Source organism: Centruroides sculpturatus, unplaced genomic scaffold (genome assembly GCF_000671375.1).
Source record: "Centruroides sculpturatus isolate CEXI.00-Female unplaced genomic scaffold, Cexi_2.0 scaffold383, whole genome shotgun sequence".
Classification (NCBI taxonomy): domain Eukaryota; kingdom Metazoa; phylum Arthropoda; class Arachnida; order Scorpiones; family Buthidae; genus Centruroides; species Centruroides sculpturatus.
The window spans coordinates 525165-551954 of NW_019384849.1; the positions used below are offsets into that span (position 1 = coordinate 525165).

At 32.5% G+C, this 26790-nt stretch overlaps 1 protein-coding gene across 3 annotated transcripts in view; it reads right to left on the minus strand.

Moving 5' to 3' along the window:
• LOC111630435 (IQ motif and SEC7 domain-containing protein 1-like) overlaps window positions 1-26790 on the minus strand; it is a 130312-nt gene that overhangs the window by 87979 nt on the left and 15543 nt on the right. The window contains exons 1-2 of one of the 3 annotated variants that reach the window (XM_023374530.1): window positions 15984-16299; window positions 9901-9972 (exon numbers count right to left, since the gene is read on the minus strand). In XM_023374530.1, the coding sequence (XP_023230298.1) occupies window positions 9901-9972; window positions 15984-16285 (374 nt within the window). In that variant the 5' untranslated portion in view covers window positions 16286-16299. Of the gene's footprint in view, window positions 1-3400; window positions 5313-9900; window positions 9973-15983; window positions 16300-26790 lie in introns of those variants that run through there. The other 2 variants (XM_023374531.1, XM_023374532.1) reach the window with 2 other exon arrangements.

The following is a 26790-nucleotide window of genomic DNA, read 5'->3' on the forward strand; positions in this document are numbered from 1 at the left end:
ACATTCTACGTCTTAGTGTAGTATTTTTCCCTAATTAAGCATCTCGTAAAGTTTTTTCTTTTTTAAATTAGTAATTAAGTATAAAAATGTAACTTCGATTTTAATGAATTTAATGTTTTTTTATTTAATAAATTTTGCTTTGATTTTATATTATAATTACTATTAAATAGAGTTAAATGGGAAATATTTCTATCTAATTAGACAGTAAAACCTTAAAGTACTCATTGAAAACTATCTACAAATGACTAAATTAAAACGTAAATTTCAAATTTAATGAATCATTTTTTGATATTCATAAGGTAAATTTTTATAGGCGGAAAAATAAAATATTCTTTCGAAGTTCTGGCTTAACAATTCTTATTTGCTTTGTAGGATAACGAAGCGGTCGAGTATCGAAATTCATCCAATTAGGCAAAGTGGATTCGGTCCAATTAGCAGCAGCTGTGACAGATGAGAAGCGTTGAAAAGGCAACTTTAACATCGTAAAGACACGTGAAAATGGTGCCAACAAACATCACTTCAATTTGTGGCTTTGAACTTCTTTTTCTTCCTTCAATATGCCATGTTTCCCATCACGCAATTATCTAATACTACTTTAATAAAAAGCCAACCTTTACGGGAAGTACTTTTTTCTTGTTTTCTTGAAAGGGAAATATCGTGATCTTCAATCAAACATGGAAAAAAATCCCAAAACGAATGCATTAATTTCTTTCATGTACATCTTCAAGAATTTTAAGCGATTGCAAACGGAGCGTGTCAATTTTCGTCTCTTAAATTCAACTAATGTTGATTATAGTACTTAAACGAGTGCCGGAATTACTCCAACTTTACATAATTGCGTAACGAAACAATTTCGTTCGACACTTAAATCTCCAAAAGGGAATTGCTGCAGCACTTTACAGATTTAATCGTTTCAACTTCACCCGTAATTACGTAACAGTTTATTCTTCTCCGCGTGTATTTATAACTGCTGAAAGAAGCTACTCGATTAAGGATTAAACCCTTTTTGTTTGATAAAAGTGCATCGATAATTATTCAATTTAAACAATAACTAATTGATTTAAGTACGTCGACATTTAATTAAGTACGAATGACTTAAGTAATTCGCTAATTAAAGATGCATTTCCTCGAAATCATCTTCAAGTTTCAAAAAAGTCTCACGCGATACTCGCTACAAATTCATTCAAAACTGCGATAAACATCTTAATTATATATTTAATGCATAAACGAATAAATATAATTAAGCCTTTATTTTATGCAATTAATTATTTACATAATTATTTATTTTTTCTGATTCAGAAACAGGGTACAAACTGCACTTTGCGTGCGTAGTTTCTTGCCTGTTTTGATTGAACAAACAACTTTATATTTACTTACAGGAAAGGCCATTGTGCAGAAACTATTCATAATCATTTTTATAAGAGAATTAGAGATTTTATTAATTCACACTTATCAGATTTAGATTTGTAAGTATATGGTACAGGCTTCTTATAAAAGTCTATACTCTAATTACTGTGTTCAACAGCAGAAGAGACTGTTACTTAATACAGGACTATAGTACACAGTATAATGAATGCTGTAGCAGCTCAGTAATAGTATATGCTGAGTAGGTATAGCGATTTGTATATACTATGAATAGATGGAGACAGGTATGTATCGAGAAAATAGATATTGAATATATACATTTTCCTTTATATTTAAGATATGATATACGAATCTGTACATATATATCATCTGAAAGAAATTTAGAGAACTTTTTAAACGAAAGATTTCTGCTTTGTCGAGCAGATAACATTTGTTTTATTTATAATATACTTAAAAATAGGTTAACGCTACTCTCTCTATATATGTACACATATCAATACAGCGAGTATACCATAAAAAACCGATCAGATTTTTTCCTCGTAAGTCGAATTATTTCTATAACTAATCATTTTTATCTACAAAAATTATCGAAATTTTTCTTTGTTTTTAAATTTCCGTCCAATGACAAAACCCGAACACGCACGTTGTCAACGTCAACGATGCGTGTCTCGCTATGATGTAACCGAAAACATGCATTTTCGAATACCTTTTCGTTGTTCTTGCTGCAATTTTTTGTAATTTTTTACTGCCCCTTTCCTTATTTTACTCGCTCCGATTCTCGGTAGCTTAACAACGAGACGATTTTTACCTGACACCGAGGGTAATTGAACTTGTGTGTGTAAAGTCAATGCGTACAACGAGATATTCTACGGCCCACGCCCATCACGATCCCTATAGAAGAGAAGCACAACATCGATTGTTTGCACCTCACAGTATCTAATAATCAATAGTTATTTGTCTGTTGAACTCTTAAAACAATCGAATCGTTAGGAGGATGATTATCATCTTCGCCTCGTGTTCTTCGTCACCCCTTTTGAAAAAAGCTGGTGTGAATAACGTTACAGAGAATGAAACACGACACACGACAAAGGCATTAAAATTGAAAAAGTGACGTGGATATAAAGAAAAAAAAAATGGAGACAATTAGCGGTTGGACCAATTGGAGACCAAATTGCATAATTGCTGCTACTAAAATTATTGACAAACGTAAAGTCTTGTATTAATAAACAGATGCAAGAGTCATAAAACCTCGATGATTTTTTTTCTCTATAAATTCTCTTGAAATTTCTACCTTTTAAAGCAGCATCTGTCATTAAATTCTTCGACGAGGCATACGGGTCATTCGACCACTCTTAATTAAGACACAGCCATTAAAACGATGCTATCGATGATTAGAAAATTTAATTATATTCTACCTAATCAATTTTTTTTAATCCTGTTTAAAACGAACAGGAATACACATTCGCGTTCCTCCTAAAAATTTTCCAACGTTAAAAATAGGCAAAATTTCCTCATTAAAAACAACAATAAGATAATTATAACGGCAATTTACACAAAAAAAAATAATAATAATAATTGCAAAATAATTTTTCGAAATATCATTCTGAAATGGCATAAAAATTGTAATTTTCGAAACAAATTTAATTATTTACGGAATATAATTTCCAAGAGTATTTTCGGTATTTGAAACAACAGTGAAAGGTATTTTTGGAGGAATATCGACACGATTTCTTGTGTTCTTCGACAAGTAAAAGCTAATGAAAGCACTCCAATTAACGATTGACTTCATTAAAAATAAAAGAAAAAAATATATATTGAATTCCTGCGAAAGGAAATTCCACGAGCGACAGGATTTATTTTCCATTGTTTCAGATACGCAGTCGACTATTGAATACAACGTTTATTATATACAAGTTAGAAACACATTTGTTTCGATAAACAATGGAGTAAATAGCTCGACGTAACAATATATTAATTCAATTTTAAGAGAATTTTCTGCGTATAAAAACGCACGCCATACACGGTATTAACTCACCTGTAACTATTACTTGTGGTAACTCTCAAGTAATAATATTTTCCGTAAGGCGTGAAGGGTTGAAGATAGTTTCGCGGTGGGTGCGACCATATTTCCGCCCTGGTCGTAACACACACGGCCTCTTGATACACCACGGCTTCCTTCTCCAAACCGAACATGTCATACGACAGGTGTTGAAATTAACGACGCATTCCCACACAAATCGCGTAGAGTAAGACATGGATTACACTTATATCCTCTCTCTCGCTCGATCACACGTTTACGCGTTACATCGGGCGTCGTCGATCATCCGTCCGACTCTATCGTCGTCTGCTACTTCATAAAAATACGACGGGAGTTACGTCCGACGCTGGCGCCTCTTTCGTCCAAGTACGGAACTAAAAAACACACGGGTGGTAACCGACTTCATAATACGGAGGAACGCCTACGGTGCGTTGCGTGAAGACACTCCACTGATTATAATTACTTTCATTTAAATGATAAAAGGGGGAAATATACCCGGTGCGTGACCCCTCTGCCGACTTTTTTCCCCCACTTTTCTTATTATTTGCAATGAAATTCACAGATGATGATTAAAAAAGAGTTACCAATGCAGAGCCACTCTCGATTGTTTGTTCCTCACACACAAACGTGGTGTAATTACGCACAACTTACGCAAAAACCAAGTTATAGAAATGCTTTTCCGAGTGGAAGAAGTTCTAACGATAAATCTTAGCTAATGTGTGCGAGTTTAGACCACGTTTAAACAAAACTTCTTTAACAGATCCATTAATCTCTAAAGAAAATTTACTATAACGAATGAACCTTGTTTTTTCTTCTTCATAACACGGGCCAAGCACATGGGACAAAGACAGCTGACTAATGGAAGAGAAAACCCATCTGCCCAGTTTGTAAAGCAGAATGGAATAAATCAAGTTTGTTTAACTAGGAAAGATAAATATAATTGTAAATCCATTTATCATTTGGCAATCAATCGTTGTCTCCAGAAAAAGAAGAGGGGCAGAAAAAAAAAGTTCTCCAAAAGTCCGATTCGAGGTGATGGGGGAAAAACTGTGTTCCTCGAACGTGAGTGTTTGAAGAAGATTCCTCCTACGAAGCTTACCAAAACACGTAGGCACGGAGAAAACGCATTAAGGACACCCCACTTTGTCCCTTTATTGTCTTCTATTACTTAGATTATTAGTTATGAAAGGGAGAACGACGGCGCCAAACCGTCCTGAAAAGCCTTCTTGTTCAATTTAAGCATCGGATAGTTCGGCAGATGGCTGGTGAAACGCAAAAGATCTCGTTAACGAGCCAGAAGTGATGCCAGGGTCGTTGAACCGAGAAGCGAAAACGACAATGCCACCGCGCCATCTGTCGCCCGAATCAAGAGACGCGCGTGCCAGCCATTTTGAAAAACGCCATCGATCCCCGAAACGAATCGCTAACGACCCTCTTCCTGTTCTCTATTGTAACTTTGCAATTAGTAAACCAAGAAATGTACCTCGCTCAGTATATAACGAAACCATTAATAAGAGACGAGACGAGGAAAGTCCTTTGTTGGGGAATTAAACGTTTCCCGGCATCGTCTAGTGTTCCCGACCTCTAACCCCGTAGTAAAAACAGCCCTTAGTAATGATTGAATTTAAACCTGAAAAGAAATAAATGATGCTAAAGCGTCTCGAAAACCCACCCTCGGCAATAAATCCGCCATAAAAGAGTCAAGGTTATGCTTCATTCAACACCACATCTGTTTATGATCAGCCAAATGTGTTTCGTGCTATTTTCATTTAGTGAAAACTACAGTTTAGTGTATTCCTAGAAACAACAGATAAATTTACCAATTATGCGATTAACCAATGAAATTTCCTATCAATTTTTCAATAATTTAAGAAGGAAATTTAAAAAGAAGGAGCAACTCCTCGCGAAAAAAGAGGAATCTTTCCTGACCCACTTATAAGCATTGTATTCAATAATGACTTAATTAACGATTCTCTAGTTACAAGTAACACTTTTCACTTTTATCTGAGATAAGAAAAATGTTCCAATTAATAAAGAAAAATTTAAAAAAACATTGCAATTATATCCAATCGTTAACTGTTCAAACAATAGTTTCCTATCGATCAAACAGTAAAGGGAGATGCCTTTTTTCCTTCTCTCTCTCCATCAGGATGTAGATAAAGGTGATTTTAATAATGGAGGTTTGAAAAATGGACTATTAACTATGGCCCAGTTCATAAAAATACCCGAATAAAAAAATATATATCTTCGATATCCATATATATAAATTATCTCTATTATTACGAACAATGGATCCTATATATAAAAGTAGATAACATCGTCATGCACTATTCCTTTCCAGGTTAAAATAAGAGATTTTTTTATTAGCTTAAATCTGTTCGTAAACTTTCTCTAGACAATATTGCTGGGCCCAAAAGGGGCTGAATTAACGCATTGGATTACCCGGCCGTGGGGCCTCATCTCACAGCTTATTACTAATATTGTTTTGTAACTGTATTCGTATAAAAAAACAAAGAAATTGAGCGAGGTCTCAACAAATTCTTAAAATAGCCTTGGGCACAGAACAGCTGAGGAACAATACTGATGAGACACACGTCATCTGGGATGGAATAATATAAATTATAAACCTATCAGAACAATGTAACCATGTAAATAACACTTTCAGAATGGTTTTTTCGTTGTTTCGTATAAGTTTGGGGATTTTAATGGGCATGACTACTACAAAAACTTCAGATGAACGTTGAACACTGCCAACTAGTTGTGTTCATTTGTGTGACGTATGAACAGTGTTCTTTATTACAATAGTTATTGTCTTTTTAGATTACGTAGCGCATTGTAAATATCGAAACATTATTTATTGTGTTACTGTGTTTTGTATTTATAGTAAAAATTGTTTGCGTGCTGTGTTACGCGCGCGCGCGCTCCATTATTGTTTGCGTGTTGTCTCCCCTCGTGTTGAGTGCCAGTTGTGATTAGTGTGGCGTAGCGCATGGGTGCACGTGTTGTGTTTTCTATTTCATCTTGAATTTGATGCTTTTTTAAAATAACAAAATACATAAAATGTTAATAAAATATATCCACAAATTTCACACACATCTCGCAACAGAGTTGACCCGATAACATTTTACTCCCTGTTTATCTGATTAATAATCTCTTATAAAAAAAATATATAAGAAAAAGTTGTTGTAGAAACAGTATAAAATCTGATAATATCTGTCGATTGAAACGAGTCACTAGGGATGGGTTATAGCGTTCAGAAAACAGATGTTATCAACATGCTGACCTACAGAGTAATAAGTAGTCATTCGACTGGAACGACTGCTTCGAGAAACACCACAATCATCATCGTCACACGTAATTATTAATAGTTTTCAAACTGGATAATCGAATTTCAAAAATGTTCGCAACAAAATATGACTGGCAATTTAGATAACGCGCGATAATTTAATAAAAAGACATTAATTTGATTCTCACGCTGTCTTTACAACAAAATGAAGTTTTCCTAATGGAATGTGTGCTGCACACGAGCCAAACAAGGGTGTTCAGAAGAATATTCTGGCCGGGAATCCAAAATTTATGTAGGTTAAAAAAAATAATCATATGAATTTACTTGAACTTCTTGAAAACAGGCATTTTATCAGTTATTTAATTTGTTTTATTCATATACCTTTATGGATTTCAGAGGGGGATAGACACCACATTTATGATTGGACAGCTCAAAGTCTTAGCACCTATTAGAAACATACAATCAGAGCTTTTTAAACTGCAAAATAGATTCTTATAATAAGCAAAATAAAAAAAAAAACTTTAGGAAAATTTAGGCAAGACGAATGTCTTAATTATTCACAAATCCGGAACTAAAGACCTAAAGTAAGAACATCAACACAGCATTCGAACAAAAGAGAAATATTCTATTCAGTGCTTCCGTTGTCCTCTTTACTCTCAACGCGAAAACTCATTCTCACGAGTAGAATACATAAAAAAAAATAGATTAATGAGTTTAAAGGTCTACGGTGTCTTACTGATATTTAACTTCCACACCCAAACGTCACAAAGAAGGCTGTTAAACTTTCTTAACAAGCATTTAAATACATTGCTTCACAATATATAATGCTAACATCGTAATGGCACAGTCGGGTTAATTGGCCAAATAAATTCAAAAAAGAAAAAAAAAACATTTTTTGAATGATAAAAACTGAATTAAACTAAATTCTAAAGCGAGTTTTACTGCATTTCAAAAGGGAGAATGAAAGACGTCACGTGCAACCGTAAACGCTTCTATAAACGTCCGTGACGTCACAAGACTACACCCACAGCATTCATATCGCAGCTAACATATCAAGTAGTCAGTCGGTTCCGGTTTGGACCGCCAGAAGGAGAGAAAACGTCCATAGATCACTTTCGGATGTATCAATAGTTCAACGCACCTCCATTGTAAATCCACTGTGCACCGAGGATACCAGCTATACAGGATTTTTTTTTTTTGAAATTTCAATGTTACCAAATACCATTCTCAGTCGAGTCATCTATAAACGAAATAATTCTTTTGTTTTTATAGAGAAATAATCGGATTAAGAGTTAAAACCAAGGCAGAAGAATATAAGGATACACAATACGTTACAGGATTTAAATGTAATCCTAATAATACTAAGGGTCAAAATCCGCAGCACGCTCTTAAATATAAAATCTAAAAGCTTAGTATAAACTGGTAACTATTATATAATGCTCCGAATGCGCGCACAAACACCCCCCTTCAGGTAAGCGTTATTTGACTGCAAAACGGGATGCGAGAGGCATTCATTCTTACACGTCATCCTCACTCGTTGTTGGATGTCACATGTTACCCATCATTCTTCGGGGAGGTAAGCTTAATCAGGCAAGACGATCATCTCTCTCCCTAGCGTGACTGATAAGTCGATTGTTGTCGGTGAGAACATCGTTATTCACTGTCACCTAAGGTACCATCCTACGCCTCGAGGCATTCGGCGCATTTCGCTATTTACTAAAATAACATCTTCATTAATAGAGACCAAATTCGAAGACAGGAAAAAAAAAAGAACGTCAGCAAAGAGAGAGAGAGAGAAGGAGACTGTTAATATCGCGAGACTCTGTCTCTGACGTTTAATTGACAGACAACCTAACTGGGCATTTCAAGTTCGAGTAAATGACTTCTACCGTGACAGATGTGGGTAATTATTCTTTCTGACAAACTTAACTTTTTTCCGTATCCTTCAACACGACTCGACTATAAAACACTCCCGGATATTTCAAAACATATTTTTCTCTATTGAAAACGGCAAATACCGAAGATCGGCGGAGGAAAACAGAAGGAAGAGAGGCACACCTCGGGAGGAAAAAAGACAGAGGCGACAGAGGAAAAAACGGAGGCGTCCGGGGGGAAAAACGGAGGAAACAGAGGCATGGGCTGACGAAAACAGGAATTACAAACATTTCGCCATTCAATTTATAAAATGTGGTAGGATATTAATTCAATTTCCGTGTCTTTTTCTCTCGACGAGGTGGACGACACGAAAATTAGGTCAAGCCTCCACTACACACGGCTAAGATTGTATTGGGTCAGCGCTTTTATGTACTCTACTAGGAAGAATTTTTTTTATTTTTATTTTATTACTTATAAAAAACGAGCGAGACTCACATAAATGTCAACTTACATCTCTATAACTGTAAATACGTGTAAATGTATAGCTACAACGACATTTTTTTTTTAACATTAAAAAACTTAATATAATAAATCTTTATCAACGCAGTAACGTGCGGTTATTAAGCGAGAAAATATACGAGCAATTATTAAGCAATAGCGTTTATGTATACGCTGAAATTCGGTACTTTTAATATCACAATCCCAACTGGTAGGTCGCGATCTCCGTAGATAACGTTATATTCTTCGGTGCGTGTAAAGGTTGAAAAGGTGGAAGAAAATTCCCTTCTGTGAATTCTAAAGGGTAGAAAACGCTTCTTTATACACTCAAAGGGTGAATTATTATTCTACTGATTCTGCAGAGAGTAAAAAAGCACCCCTCAATGGATTATACAGAATTAAACGAAAATAACTACCCTAAACACTTTAAATGTTAATGATGGAAAGAATTTATGCCGTCCATTTAATCAAATATAGTCAATAACGCACGTATAAATATACTTTAACCTTGTAAAATTAAATAATTAACGTTCATCGCGCTGACTCGGGCGCTATCGAGTCGAGGTCGTTAATTAATAAAAATGAATTTTATGATTCGTCGGTAGTGGCATCTGGTGAGACAAAACGGAAACAAGTTACTTAAGAGAATATTCGAATTCAGCGAAGATTGAAGACAAAGGCCATAAATTTTCATTAATTTCGAACGAGAATCCTATTTAGAATCGTTAATGCTTCGTTTGAGCCGACTCCCGCGGTTTTTTCACCCAGAATTAACGAGAAAAGATTATTAATTCACGACTAATTATTGGTTATTTTGAAAATGACGTCACCGACTCACCTAACCAATCGATCGCCTTCTGACGGGGAATGAAGTGCCAAGGGCATCGACTGAGTCGAAACGGAAACATTTCTGGAAATTAAAAAGAAATATAATATATTAATTGAGGCAATAAATAATAATTAAATGTTTTAAATTAATCCAAACTAATGCTATATTTATTTATATAAAGAGTCAATTTAGGTTAATTACAAAAATTAAATTAGTTAAGAATTATCATGCCAGATGGCACCACAAACCTTAGAAATGTTCAAATTTCAAAAGTATAAAACTGAATAAATGAAGAATAAATTTATGGCACGCTTCAGTAATTCGAGGTTCAACTAGTAAATAATGTGTTTAATGATACTAGAAACACTATTAAGTAGGAAACAAACACGTAAAGGGTACACGTAGAAACATAGAAATTTCAAAGTAACTGTTTAAAGTGCAGAAATTTCTTCTCATTTAACAATAAAATAATGAACTTAGAAGAGAATACGCACAAAAACGTGAAAAACACGAGCGAAACAGAATGAGGATTTCAGCTATTTCAGTTAAATGTTGAATTTGCTTCGATAATTCGAGATTTAATTGGCGCAAAACAGCGATTTTTAGTCGATTTTCAAAGAGTAATATAATTATTTTCGATGCCATACCAGGAAATTTACGCAGTCGAAAGAAAAGTGCGAGTGACCCCAGTCAAAAAGGACGGTCCAAAAATAAACGGGGACAAGATCCCGCGTGCTGTTTGACAAATGAATCTAAAGACAGGAATAAGTGCAGCAATGACAAACGAAGTCGGATGCTCTAATGGTGCATCCACCACCATTCCTCCAGCGACAAACTGAGTGGCACACTAAATTCTATAAAATAACTGATGGACTTTGACGTGATGGATGAGTAAATTTATATCTTTTTTTTTTTTTCTTCACTTTAATGTTATATTTTGCAAACGGATTAGGAAAAATAATGTAAAAATGAAAAGTTCTAAGACCTAAAACTTTTACGAAAGCACGAAATTTTAGTACAAAAAAAGTCAATAAATTTTTCGAAATGTGGCATTAAAAAGTTTCTTCCAGTTTAAATTTAAATTTTCAAATCTATTCGTAAAGTTTATTGGTTAAAAACCTTACATTTCTAATTGTTACGTGTTTGCATACGTAATCATTTATAACTGAAGCGATTGGGTGGAAAGTTTTTAAATATTCAAAACTCGAAAAAACGGAAATTCTTATTCAAGTTAATTTAATTTATTAATAAATTTATTATAAAGTAAAATCAATAAAGTTTCTTTTAAATTTTGTCCTCAAAAAGTAAATTAAAAAATATTTTGAGAGAAAAAAAAATAATGCAAACTATGAATTGTTAAGAAAAAAAACAAATTTTAGAATCAAATATTCACGGAATTAATGAAATATTCTATTAATAGAATAATTTTAAAAAGGGATAAAAATAGAACGAATTGATGGAATTTATACACATTTTATTCCTGTAAAATCTTATATAACAAACGAAGGCGTTCTATTGAATCTTCGATCATACATAAAAAAGAGATAAAGTTGTATCACTTTAAAGAGAAATCTAAAAATAGATTTCTGCATTACACACTTAAATGATAATCGGTCGAGTGGAACGAAATTATGGCTTCGTCCAATTGTGAACTTTGTAATACAATTGTAGATGAATTCGGCCGTGACATTTATATAAACCTTACTCGCTAACACACAACCAGATAGTAATTTTACTGTAGAACAGAATGGCGTTAAGGTTGGACTTGGTATGAATTTATAATTAATAGTCTCTATTTAATAGAGAAAAGTTATATAGTTTCAATACATGCTTGTTTAACAGTAAAACGACTGCGCTTGTGCACATATACTAAATTCAGTGTCCAAAAAGCCGAGATATAACATTATATACTATAATGTCAATTTAGCATCAGTTTATACTTATAAAAATTATAGATTTTTATAGATACGGGGTGGCCCAAAAGATGGTTATAACGCTCAGAAAGTAGCTTTCAAACAGCAAAGGTCGATAGTAAGAATTCTGTTTTCTGATTATGGATCCTAATTTGAAAAAATCCAGAAAGCAGGCACTCTGATCGAATCAAATCCAATTCTAAATTCAATCAGAATCAGGAAACTACTTTCTGATTGGATCCTAAATTAGATTTATGGATCCTAATTTGAAGTCGAATGATACATCTGACATTCTTTAACATCACTTTATCGGATAGAGATGATCATTTATCTGATAGGACACGCACATTTAACAATTCATGTTATCAAAAACACTCATAAAACTATCGATAAAAACTAAAAATAATATACTAGACCAGAGAATAGCCTGTCATTTTTAGTAAACACGCAGATATATATCAGTTTCAACGATATTATTATCCAGAAAGATGCTGTCATCCAACGGAAACAAGAAAAAAAAATTTAGGAATTGTACCGATTCCAAAAATATTTTATCATTTATTTTGACGAAAAAAAAGCTATTTCTTTGTTTCTTTTATATACAGATTAATCAATATTGCCGTTTCTATTGTTATTTATACTTCAAGGATGAGGGAGATCAATGATAAAACTTACAATACAATACTTTGAGTCACAAGGATGATGTGGAAACTTCATTACAAAAAACCGCTATCTAAATGTAGGATTGTATTTCTGTATTAATTTTATGTTTCCTACGATAATCTAGCTTTCCACTTGTCGATATTACGCACAAGTGTTGACAATGAAAACGTTGCTAGGATACAGGAAGATGCTATCTGCAAAGTCGTGCGTCACTATGACAACCGCCGAGCTTAGTAAAGTCAGGGATGAAGGCTCTCCCCTCTCTCTGGTCATAAAATCCGCTCATCCAATAATACGCTTTAAATATTGTTTCCAAATTATATAAAAAACGAAAAGGAATGCGAATAAAAAAAGAAGAGGATAGAATCAAATCGCAAGGATAAAGGGAGATGTTAGTGAGCCAATTTTTTATTTTTAATCATCAATTTTAGTGTTTGTGACGTCCAAAGCACAAAATTTATATGCAAATTTTAAGCTACATAAAGTTAAGTTTATAAATACTACAAAGCGTATACATTAACTTAAAATCAATTGGAATTTCTTTTTTCTTTTGGATGAATACAAAGATAACTGAACATTACATTTTGGAAGGAAGCCAGCCTAAAAAATCAGATCTTTACCTTCCAAAATTTTTTAAAACCGATCCAAATCTTTATTATTGCTTTTAAAAAGATTTAATAAAGAGAAATTCGTCCAAATAACAATGCAAACAAAGCCGTTTAAAAAGTGAATACGAGACAATGTGACCCCCATAAAAACGTAAAAGTCGAGTGTTCACAGTAAGGATTTCTTAAGAAATATCTTAGAAAATATAACATAAAATTATCTGTACTTAGACACAATTGTATAGACATCTATATCCAGGCTCCATCAAACAAAATATCGACACAGATCCCTTCGCAGAGCCCCTAATGGTGAGTCAGTTGCCAGAAATAAATTTGAACTGAATCTTTCCCTTCAACTCGGCTTAGAGATATTAATGAGAATACAGTCAAATTTTGGGAGGACATCATTACTTAGATTCAAAGAAACTATAGTGTTGAAAACAATATATATAGACCGGAGAAAGGAAAAATTTAGTTATACATCATTAAAATTCATCATTAAAAATGTAAAGTTCATCTTCATTCGAGAGTTGATGTAGTAGTTCGATCAATTATGAAAAAAATTCAATATAAATTCCTATAAATTTTTATAAAAGTAATGGAGAAATTCAAGAGGAATCTACGTTCATATTTTCAGCAATCAATTGTCCATTTAATCTATGTAATTGAATAGGATTTGGGAGGGAGAAAAAAATCAATAATAAGATATTGCATTGGTTTATATCAGTACTTTATGAGAGGTTTTTTTTGGGTTTGTTTATTTTCGACTCTTAAATAAATACTAGTAAAAAAGAAGATATACGTAGAATGAGGGCCGCCTGTCTGTCTATAACAATAATTCAATTGTTGCTCTTGCGTAAAATACTTAAATATTTAATTGTAACGATTCTTACTTGTGATACACAATTCTTATAATGAGTACATGCCATTAATTACAAGACTACATTCTGTAGACGGTTACCAAGGAAACGAGAAAATTTCCCTTTACTATACATCCACTATCACGCCCTCAGTGGCCAAATCTGGTGCGAAAAACGACCAATTAGATACGTGACATCATCTTTCGGGAGTCGTTCAATTTCGGGTCCCTGATCGGACGTGTTCTCGACAAAGGGAAGGAGGGGAGGGGAAAAAACCCTACTATTCCCGAAAATGGGTTATAATTGAATAATAAAAAAAGCCAATAAATAACTGGCACGCACGGTTAACCCAACGAACGGAAGTAAAGTGCATTACTTTTTAATAATCCCTGCGAAAGAGTCTTTTGTGTATGACAAGTTTGTTCTGCTGGGAAGTTAATATTCAGGGATTACGACGGAAAACAACATTTTTTTTCACAGCAACAATCTAAAAGAATGATGTTTTTTTCGCACGAAATCTTAAGAATTAGAGAAAACTGTATATAAACTAAACTGTAAGAATGTCATCTGAGTTATTATTAATTAATTACTACTATAAAATGCGTCCAAACATTTTAAAATGACGGAAAATTTAAGCAATGAATCGCGATCAGAACTTCACTAGAGCACACTTTCATCACAGGAACTTCAAAAATTCGGCTTCACTCGAGTCGAAAAATGCTTTAAAATAATCGATTAAACGTGTTTAAACTTTTCAAAAGTAGAATATTTTGTAAAATACACTAATTTCTATGGAGGAAAACAAGAGAGAAAACTTGCCCAGTTAAGTGTAAGCTTATACTTTAAGATGCTGCGAATTGAACACAGTTTTTAGGGAATAAAAATTTAAAAAAACGCAAACTTTGAGACTATTAATAACGTTAAAATAGCTGTAGACTTAATAAAAAGTCGCAGAACTCCATCAATCTAGCGAGATAAGTAAAATGGAAGAAAGGGAGTAACGTTTATCTTGTACAAATATTTCTGGATTTGGTTTGGGTGAAGAGAAGAATAGAGAAAAGGCGGAACCGATAGGATCGATAACTGACAAGATTAGAATGGCATCGATCGAGAGAAGAGCGATTTGTTTGCCACCTGCCGTTCAACGAAGCAACCCATTGGACGGATATCAAACTTCGTGGGGGGGTTCGCATCCGATTAATGCGCTAATGGAATGTTTTGTCGAAAGACCTTTCACGAATTTGAAAGGAACCCGGGCTAAGGTAGCGAATGACATCTACTTCCTTCCAATATATTGGTTATTCCTCAAAGAGATCAATCTTCTCACGCTGTCTTGAGGTGGAGATAAGTTCAAAATTCTCTCGATTCGGCCTCTTCCAAGGAAGAAATAGTTTCGCCACTTTACACCGACGCGGACCAAAATGACATCTAATTAAAATCATTTTAAACAGAAAAAAAGTCGTCAATTTTCGTAATTACAAAGTACATTTTCCATTGGAGCGATGAAAATTGAATAAAAATAAAGAGAGGGAGCAACTCATTGGACCGAACTTCCCTCCAAAGTTAGAAAAACTGGACAATTTAATCCTAATAATAACGCCGAAAATTCAAGCATTTACAGAACGAATCATTCGTCCATCATCAATATTTTTCCTGCCTTTTACTCTGAATATTTACTCTCATTCAACAGAACTCTTACTAGAATGGTTTCAACAACATTCACGAAAGGCTTCTTTAATCGACTTACTTATCACTCGTATATATATAAAAAAAACTACATAATTAACTAAAAGAAGGCAGCACGAATAATTAATTCAACATTTTTCTCGAATTTCAAAAAAATAAATTAATTTTTTCTTTCAGAATCGCCATGAAAAAATGCGCTTCACGGATGAAAGAAGAGAACCGAAAAAAATCTTAGTATTTACGCTGTTATAAATAGAATTTTTAAGTAGAAAAGGAAGCGGCGTAAGTTCGCCATACTGCCGTGTAATGGCATTCGGGAAACACCTGTTGATGCGTTCGAACGTTAAACAAACCGTTGCACTTACCGTTGGTTAGCGTCCATTTTGAACCAAAGAGGAAATACGTAATGAAGGGTTTCGCAAACGATTCCGGTCGGATGCGAGTCCACCTCCTCCTCCTCGTCTTTCACGAACGGGGGATGACGTTTAGAACGGGGAAGGGCAACTCCGTTCGGGAATGATGGGGATGTCTGCGTGTGTTCATCTCCTTCCTCTCTAGCCGCAATCACGTGATTGCGGCGATACCATTGCACGTTTGGGGTGTGCCGGCCGAGACGATACGTGCCTCCAACCGTTAAGTATCGCCTCGCCATACAAATTTCATTCATAATTTGTAAAATCATCCTCAAAATAATAGTTTCCCCGCTCGGGGGAATCGTGTTTTTTAAAGCTCCCCCATTAAAAGTAATCTAAATTGTTTTAAAAATATATTTATAAAAATATCGAGTTGGAATTTCAATTTTTATACGTAAAATTCGGAGAATTATTTAAATATTTAACGTATTAAAATTTAAGCAATAAGATTCATAATTTATATAAAAATTTACGGGAAAATTTCCTAAATTTTTATATAAAAATTCCCTCAAATTCTTCAGATACATTATTTTTAAAACAATTCTTTTAAATGAAGCAAAACGGGCGCATTTATTATTATTATTTTTCCGACGGGAAAGAACGAAGTTTTGTGTGTTTCCTGGCGAGAAGAACGTGAATTTTTAATTTATAATAATTAATAAACTAAAGACGTTTGTGTTAAATCGCTATAATGTATAAGAATGTTGCGGTATTTGCTGCATATCGCTTTACAAAGTGACGTTGGTCAACACGGTGGATCGACATTGGCCACCGGATTCTGCATCGCTACATTTGTCACGCTGTCGCCATCTGTTAGCGACAAATTTAATAAAAATAAACAAATATTTAAAATATCGCCGTTAATTAAATATTCATTAAACAATTTCTGAAAATCGGTTTTAGTTTTAAAATATTTATTAAAAATTATTTTAGAAAATCTGAAAATTAAATTTTTAAAATATCGAAATTTCGTAAAAGTTAGATTTAATCTTTTTTTTTTTTTTTGGTAAAAATAAATTCGTTCTTTTTCCAAAATTATTTAATTTAAATTTATATAAAAAAAAATTAAAATAAAAAAAGTTATCATAAATTCAGAATTATTTTTAGTATAAAAAAACCCCCCACATTAAATCATTTTAATATTTAGTTAACTGACTTTTGAACCATCTATTGTGTTAGGAATAGATAAGTATGTGTACACGTAACGCACGCATACACAAAATATATATAATAGATTGTCCCAAACGCAGTTAACCATTAAGATTTTGTATGTGTTTGTGTTGTCAGACACACTTGTATAAACAGAATTAGACGACTTCAGCCAGTATAATATATTGCGTGTATGCAAATATACACACCACACCTACACCAACAAATAACCCAGAAGTCAGTGTCAGTTAACCATATATACATTAAGTTTTTAATGATTAACCGAAACTATTCTATATGTATATAAAAGTATATCTAAAACACATAAGTACTGTACAGAACGTATCCATCCCAAACAAACAAGACGACTCAAAAGTCAGTTAACAACAGTGCGTGAGAGAACGTTTTTCAGGTAACCGAATTCATCAAAGCATTGTTCTTTGTGCACTGAACTACAGTAATCGCAATTTGAACATTTATAAAGTAATAAAACATTTAATTAGGACCAATTTATCTTTACATTTGTTAACTGACTTTTGGAGTACAAACAGTCGATCCCCCTATAACACTGTTGATAATGCCGTTTTATATAAATTTCATGTTGTACGAGTCACTTAGATTTTACAAATATGTGAACCGTTTACAGCCCGGCATACATATTTGTAAAATATAAGTGACTCGTACAACATGGAATTCATATAAAACGGAATTATCAACAGTATTATAGGGGGGACGACTGTATTTTATACTTTAAAAAATATATAAATCTATATCGTCAATATATATGATGCTATCGATTCCAGATTTTATCTGATCTCCACAAAATTTTAAAAATTTAAAGTAAAAAAAAAAGTTTAGTAAAATAAATTTTTAAATATATTTTATTTATTCATCTTATTATTTCACATATACTCTTTAATACAAGTATGAATCAATATGATTCATTCTAAAAAGTAATTAAACACCAAATTTTTATCAGAAAGTAAGCATTAAATCTTTCAATTTTTTCTTTAAAAAATAAAATAAGAATATTCACGAAAAATATTTTAATTAATTTTACAGATGTAATTTTTTTACATTGTTGTTTTCTAAACATAATTTACTAAATTTAAGTAAATATTTTGAATTTGATTTGATTCAAAATTGTACTTAAAATTAATTAAGAATTTTTTAAAGATTTTTTAAAAATTATTTTTCCATTATTACACTAAATATTGAAATTTAAAAAAAAATTTAACATTTTCGCTAGATGGCGCCACTGACATTCAACGACACGTTGCCAAGGAAAAAAAATGGCAGAAGTTAAATTTAAGTACCAAATTAAAACTAATTATTTTTATTCGAATTATTTTAGTTTTAACACAAAAGAATAATATAATACTTCTCTAAATTAACTCAAATACAGATAAAATTTAGTTTACAAAACTATTTTTCAGCATTAATAATTCGTCAAAAATATCATATTTTAAAGTTATTATTTAAAAAAAAAAACACCATTTTTCTTCCTGAAAAATAGTTAAATAAACGTTTCTTTCGATTTTAAATAGAAAATTTCGAATTCGAGTATAACAGCCCCATACAGGAGACACGTGATTTCCGTAGGCTCATAGCGAAGACTTATGGCAGAGTCCCTACTAGGGCAATAATTTTTATGGGAGATTCTGGTTAAAGGTATTAAGAAAATCCAGTATTCCCACCTTACGATGGATTGAATTCCTCGATTAGTATCGATAAATTTTACGACACGTTCTTCAATTATAACTATAGAACAAAAACGTCGGATATTTTATGACTCTAACAAACTTTTAATATGTTAACATAGGGCGATTATCGCAGAGGATTGTAGTCGTACTTTGTACCGATAAAAATATTAAATCTGCAGTTAATAAAATTCTTCGTACTTTGCTCGTGCGATTCTAGCGTGACATAATCGCTAGAGCGAATAAATTGTTTTATATAACAGCCTATAAATGATCGCTTTAATAGTAATGGGATATAAATATATATTCGATACAAATGCATTTCAGATTTATTTCAAAAGAAACCTATTTAAATAGCATCAAAAAAACTAAAAACTATTTAAAATTTTCCAAAAATGGGGTTTTAAAATTATGTTCAACAGTCTAAAATCGAAAGTTGTTCCTCCATTTTTGGTTTGTAGTGGTGTGAAGAAGTTTTTTTTTAATTTCAGGCTTCAGTTTTATTTTATATACACGTGTAAAGGGACAAAAAATCCTCGCCTCATGACAAGCAAGGAACAAGAATCCTCGTCTTCCTATGAAAGAACAAGGGCAAAGTCATTTGACTGATTTCATACACACTCTTTTGAATGTTGTAATATGAAATTAAATTCTAAACAATTAAACATTAATTCCATTGAAATTTATTCAAATATATATTTCTTGAAACAAACCTTAGACATTAAATAGACAAATCAAAACAATTTAACGTAATTAATATTTATAATTAATTCCCTCCACGTGGAAGTCCTTCATGTAAATGGGGTATAAAGCATAATCAGAACAGAGTAAAGGCGAGTAATTATCCTCCCAGTTTCCAGAAGAAAAAAGAAGTCATAATTACTGTTTGTGTTACCGAATTACTCGAAAGAAACCGAATAATTAAAAAATATATTAAAATACTACTTCAACGTAGTTAAATATGAATTAACTCTATCAAATGGTAGTCTTTGCCAAGATTCAAATATCAATAATGCAAGAAGTGTGGAAGAATTAAACTTTTGTCATTATCTATATAAGAATCGATGAATGTGACAAACACATCAATCGTTAGAGGAGGAAAACAAAGAAAGAGGAAACTTTTTGGCATAATTAACGAACCACTCTACAAAAGTAGTAACTGGACATGGAAGCGAACATGGAGGATCAAGAGAAACAAGGAGGAGGAGGGAAAAAAGTATCTGGAATTCTGCCAACTGGAATGTTTCCACAGACATGACCTTATTGGAAAACTATCGAACTTGACCTATTTCCGGAGTAATCAATCGGAAAAGCAAAATTACAATTAATTCAGTAGAGGAATCCATCCAGGAATTTAAAAATAATATGTTTCTTGGTAGCGTGGTGGCTCCCGTCTCCACTTCATCTCGATGCAACCCAAGAAAAGGAAAAAAAAAAAAAAAAAAAATTCGATAACATTTCCATAAGTTCGCTCGAGTGATATTCCCATTTCGGAAATTCCATCAAATCCTGGAATAGTTTCAACTTTTTCGAATTACCTATCATAAGTCATCAATAGTACACGGAGCGTACAGAACTTATTCCATATAATTACGGACGAAAGGACGACAAACTTCGATCGATTAGTAGTATTTGCGGGGTTTGATCGATCGCGACACACACAAGAACCATTTGGGAAATGGTCCGAGCGTCACGTGGTCCACCGAATTCGAATAGTCTCTTCTTGCTTTATTAATTATCATTAACGCGGAGAATATGGAGTCGAAATTGAATTTTTTCCTCGGTAAAGATCTTTTAAATTTAACTTTTAGTGTCATAAATCTCTTCCTTAACGTGTATTTTAATTGATTAATAATTTTTAAATTATCCGAAATTCGGGGAAAATCCTTGAACAAAAGTGGAAACTCTCGAGGTCTTTGACATTACATTATAACGTTACCTCATAATGGGGTCGCGTAATTCTATTTATTTACATGGAAGATACATTGCGGATATGTTAAATCTCGTGGAAAATAATAAAGTAAAACATAACTACATTATTAAAAACACAAATAATGAACGTTTAATGGTGGAAAAAATGGATTTTATATTCAACTTCGATCTATTTACGAATTGCGAAACACTGAAGAGCCACGTTACAAATTTAAAAAAAAAAAAAAAAAAGCTAAATAAAGGGCACATCCGTACGTTTAATCAGAATTTAAACAATTTTAAAAAGGTGTGTGAGGGGGCGGAACACGAACAAATTTGTCCCAATCAAAGTTTTGTGTGTCGTGTCTCTTCGGGGAAATGAAGAGGCAAGTAGCGAATGACACGGGACAAATCAAATCGTGTTCTCTAGCAGACCGAACAGGATCGTGATCGATCACATCTCGCTCTCTCTCGACTCCCAACACTTCACACTAACTTATTAAACCCTTATCTTTTGGCAATTTGCCAGCTAAGGCTGAATTGTAGAGGGCAACTTCGGGACCTATAATGACAATGCCATCGGTGAAAGGAGTGGCTACCGCCAACGCTGCCGAGAAGGGTGAAATTAATGTGATGGAAAGGAGAAGTTATTGGACATTTCTCGGGCTAACAACAATTGTTTTATATTAAAAGTTACGGTATTTATTTTGAAACTTTGCTACTTGTTCGAACGAACACGAAGGAAGATCAAAGTTTAAATTCTGCTTCCTATTTATCAAGCATAGAATTATCGAACGTAGATATACACGTGAACGTCTCCCTCGACGTGATACCACAACACACAATAGGATATTTGACTACATACGCTCCATAAAATGAGAATAATTCGAACGGAAATATCCGATTTCGCAACACGCCTTATTAATTGTTACAAATCAGAATATTTGTTAATTGTCTCGCAACAAACACAATTTCCTTTATACAATATTCAAATTATATTCACACAATAATTCAATTTTAGTGTAATCACCAAGAAATTTATTAATAATTTTAAGAAAAAGCACTGATCTAAATTGCTCGTGTTGTAGTATGAATGCCACAAATCCACTTACACCTAATTCCTGTACTGAATATTACCCAAAATTTAATTTTATAAACTAAATTACATACATCATTTTCTAATATTTCACAAAATTTAAATATTAAAAAAAATCAATAATCAGCGTAATAAATTTTAAAATGTACACTTATACTTATTAATATTCAGAAGCCTGTGGCTAAAGGAAATTACGTAACTCACATTAATCACATTATTATTAATAAAATTTCAAACTTATTGAAGCGATACGATAAACAAACACGTTTTATTCTCTAATCATTCTAATTCGCATCCGTTATATTTATTCCCGTGTGATTTTTGTTTACATTAACGATACATAAAGCTAGATCGATGCTTCCACCCAGTTTATTGCAACACGTTTCGTCTCGTGTACGTAATAATAGTTCATTTCTCGTCGTGTGACGTCAGAGAGAGACAAGAAAATAATGTCACGACACGATTACGAACTTCCCCCTCGTCAATAACGTTGCAGAGAATTCATCGTACACACTAACGCGTGAATCTCATCCATCATAAAGAAGCATCGCGCTCTCTCTCTTTCCACACCCCACACACAGGAATTCCAGACAAAAATATATAAAAATGTATATAAAAAATACCCTAACATAACATAAATCAACCAGAAAATTATCTACTCCACCAGACAATTACTAGGAAAAGGGAGAATTATGTCAAAGTAATTCAAAGTTTCGCAACGATTTACTTGAATTTTCGCGAAATTTAAATTAAAAAAAAATGAAATTTATCGAATGTTTATTAAAATATGAATCGTTTAATATCTTGAGAATTCAGAAAAATATTTTTCAATAAAACTAATAATAAATTTCGGACAGAAGAGCGTTAAAAAACATATATATATTTCGAGCTGAATATGACACCGAGTTCGTGATTTATGACTCGCATCTTAAACTTTTCGTGAGAGATATTCCACTGGAGAGATGAAGAACTTCTTTAACAATAGTAGATATATATAAATGGTAGCCTATATTAATACTAAAAACATGTTTAAAACGATTTAAATGCGGAGCACGAATTAAAAAAACAGGTGGTTTGCGGAGTGTAATAGCAAATTTTTGCGCTTAGTTAATTGAAATATAGAGAAAGTATGACCAAAAAATGTTGGCACGATTCACGAATTNAACTTAATGAAATTCACAGCGAGGTGGCACGAAACCCGACATATTGAACATAAAAAAACAGCAGTTCTACCCGAAATATAACGGTACCAAGGATTAAAAAAAAATATATAGAAAACAGTTCCGAGAAATGAAAATTTTTTAACGATAGCCTATATTAATACTAAAAACATGTTTAAAACGATTTAAATGCGGAGCACGAATTAAAAAAACAGGTGGTTTGCGGAGTGTAATAGCAAATTTTTGCGCTTAGTTAATTGAAATATAGAGAAAGTATGACCAAAAAATGTTGGCACGATTCACGAATTCCTTCTAATTCTAGTTCTTATGATTTCCCCAAAAGCCACAAATAGCCAAACTATGGGGGAAAAACGCATTCCTTTCTCCTCCTTCCCCTAGGGAATCGAATTCCTAGAATTTATATTTGGGCGTTCAGCGAATTTCTTCTCTATCATCCGCCATTTTGGTAATCGAAACGAATTAATTCCTAGTTTATTTTTTGGGAATCCGAATACTTAACTACTTCCGTTTCCTGTTCTAAACAAAGATATCCTAAGGCAGAAAACTCAGTAATCTTGGAGATTGCCGAAGGCTCGTTCGATGTTACGTCAATTGGGGGCACCATCAATATGCTTCGGGCATAGAATACTTGCGCAAATCGTGACGTTTATATATATTCTATGAATTTTATCTTTCTAATTTAACTGTTTCTTATCTAAAAATTCGAATGTTTGATATGAAACTTTAGTTTGCAAACCGGGTGTTCAGAGTTTATCAAACCAGGAATTCTTACTTATTTAACACTAAAAATATCAGAATTACGCATTAATTATTCATACATTACAAGTATCTTGCTTAATATTAGAACTTCCGCTTACCAAAACACTTAATTTTTACATTAAAAGTTCTAAAATTTTCAAGCTAATTATGTTCATACTAAACCCCGTTTTGCGACCTAATTCGTTCCTAGTAAACTGTCGTTAAGCGACACATGGTAAATCGAACTTTAATATCCCGTAAGTTGAGTCAAGTTAAGACAAGCCGAAAATAACACCACTGAGAAATGCCACAGAACAGAAAATTTATATAATTATTGTATTAGTAAGATTACATGAAATGCCAAGAGTCGTAAAGCGGGGTATAATGCACATGAAGAAAAATTAACTTTATGTAATAAATTACACAATTAATTAATAATTTATATTCTTTTACTAAGGCCTTATGCTATTAAAAGTCCTCAGATTCGTATAAATTTAAATACGAATATTAAAAACCGCAGATTCAGTACTAGGATCCTAGATTACACTAAGTAGCTTTGATGGGGAACATTTATATTTTAAAAGAGGCCCTAAAAATTCATCTTGCCTAAGGGCCTCGAACAAGCTAAAATAATGTTTTCATGTAAACTTCTATTTTATAAGCAATAATTTTCAATAGAAACAATACAAAGTAGGGTGTTTAACAAACCAAAAACCACAGCGTTAACGACTAACGAACTTTTAACGAACTTTTTTTTTGTAATTTATCACTAATAAAGCAGCAATCTAATGATATATACTGTATATATATATAAATGAAACCTGGATTTTCTACTTTGTAGGTTTACTTCTTGTCATTGCTACATTTCCTGTTACTAATAAGGTAAATCAAGGACGATGTAAACAAAAAAATTATTATTATTTTAAGTAACTGTTTTGAGTAAATTTATTAGAAAAACTCGTGATTGGACTTCTTAACGAATTTATTCTCATTTTAATTGGGAATTTCCCTGATAAATTTTAGAATATAAAACATAATTACAGCATATAGAAAATTTACCGTTATCTTAAATGAGTACATCTACCAACCACTTTGCGATTTATTTACTTATTAAAATCTTAAAAATTTTGTAAAAAAAAATCAATTTTTATAAAAAGAATCTTTAATTATTAATTAATTAAAACTATTTTTTAATTTTTTTCCTTAAAAATCGTTGCATAATTGGAGAAAACTCGTGCAACCATTCACGTATTCATTAAAATTGAGTGGAAAAAATTCATTTTTTTCACGATTTAATTTCATTTTCGTCATTCGGAATGATAACTTTTAAAATATTTACATTAAACTAAGATTTAAATTGATAAATTTCGAATTAATTTCGATCTAGAGATTAATTTTCTTAATTTAAAGTCTAAAGTACAGCTCAGGCCTTTTCACAAGGAGACCAACAAGGCCATTCGGCGCGGACCAAGCAGCATCAAAAACAACGATAAGTCTTAATTAAGAGGCCTCAAAAACAATTTTTGACGTTGCTTTAATATACAGTGTAACCTCAAAAAGTGGATCGGTCGTTTCTTGACATCAGAAAGGGCACGGTGCGGTTTTAAATATGCGAATTTTATAGATTCACAATAATGCAACAATAAAATCCATGTGAAACGATATTCCCTCGACCTAAATTGTGATTACGAACAATTCCATTTACATATGGATGAACAACAGAAGCGGAAACAATCGGAAAAAACGGATATCCGTCCGGAGGTCATTACCAGAATCTGCAGAAAGTAGATCATATCATGTATTTATGGCATCGTCAATAGTTAAACGTTACAATATATGTTACCCCATTTAACCAATTTTTATTTTATTTTTTATAAATCTTGAGGTTAATAAGCTATTAAACTTTACTGGAGGAAGTTTAAGAATATTTTATTCTTTATATATATATAAAATTACTAAAGAATCTTCTCTACAATTGCTCAGATACTTCTTTAAGGGTAAAATGGTTGAAGTGGTTCATTTTTTAAGGCGATTTATCAGCTTGTTCTATATCACAATGGTCTGAAATATCTAAATAAAGTCTATTCGTAGAATATTGTTAAAGAAATTGTCGATTTTTCTACAAATATTCACTCGAATTTCCACTTTTTTTTTCAACTTGCAACATCCTCAAAAAACTTTGTCAATAGGATTTTTCTGGATAAAAAAAAAAGTTATTCTCTCGTTCTATAAAATTCTATTCTTTTGTAGAAATTGCAAACTGAATTTATGTTTTTCTATCAATTTAAACTTTAAAAAACACGAAAATTAACATTAAAAATGAGGAAAGACGTGTGCAAACCAGATAACATCTGCTTGCAGCATGAAACAATGTACTGCAAAATATGGTATTGATAATGATGCAATAACGAGTGCAAATAAATATCAAATGACTTATCGAATGAAGATACAATTAAAAAATAATAATAATTTAGAGATTCGAGAACCTTAAAAAAATTTTTTTTAATTATTTTTTAAAAATTTAGCAACAGCATACTTTTCTAAAAGAAAATTTGTATTTAAAGCTTAAAAAATGGACTTATCATCATAGATTTTCTTTATTTATTTATATAATTGTATTAAACAAAACGTGCGTCGAGTTTTTATTAATATTTAATGATACTGTTTTAGTAGAAACGGAAGAAGTATCGAGTTACTTGAATAAACAAAGTCATTAAGCCGAGTAACGACTCGGTCGAAGAATAATCATCATTACTTATTAAAATTTATTGGGTAAAGACGAGAAACAAACGAAATTTTCAATTATTAAAAACACGGGATGGCCCAGAAGTCGGTTAACCGAGTTGTTCCCTCGTGTCGTTGTATTGCCATCAAATCATGAAGCTTTTAGATGCTTCGATTTAGCGCTACACTCGCTTTAGTGGAAATTTCAGAAGCGAGAAAGTAGTGGCACTAAATCGAATAGTAGCCATTTGCAATGGTTA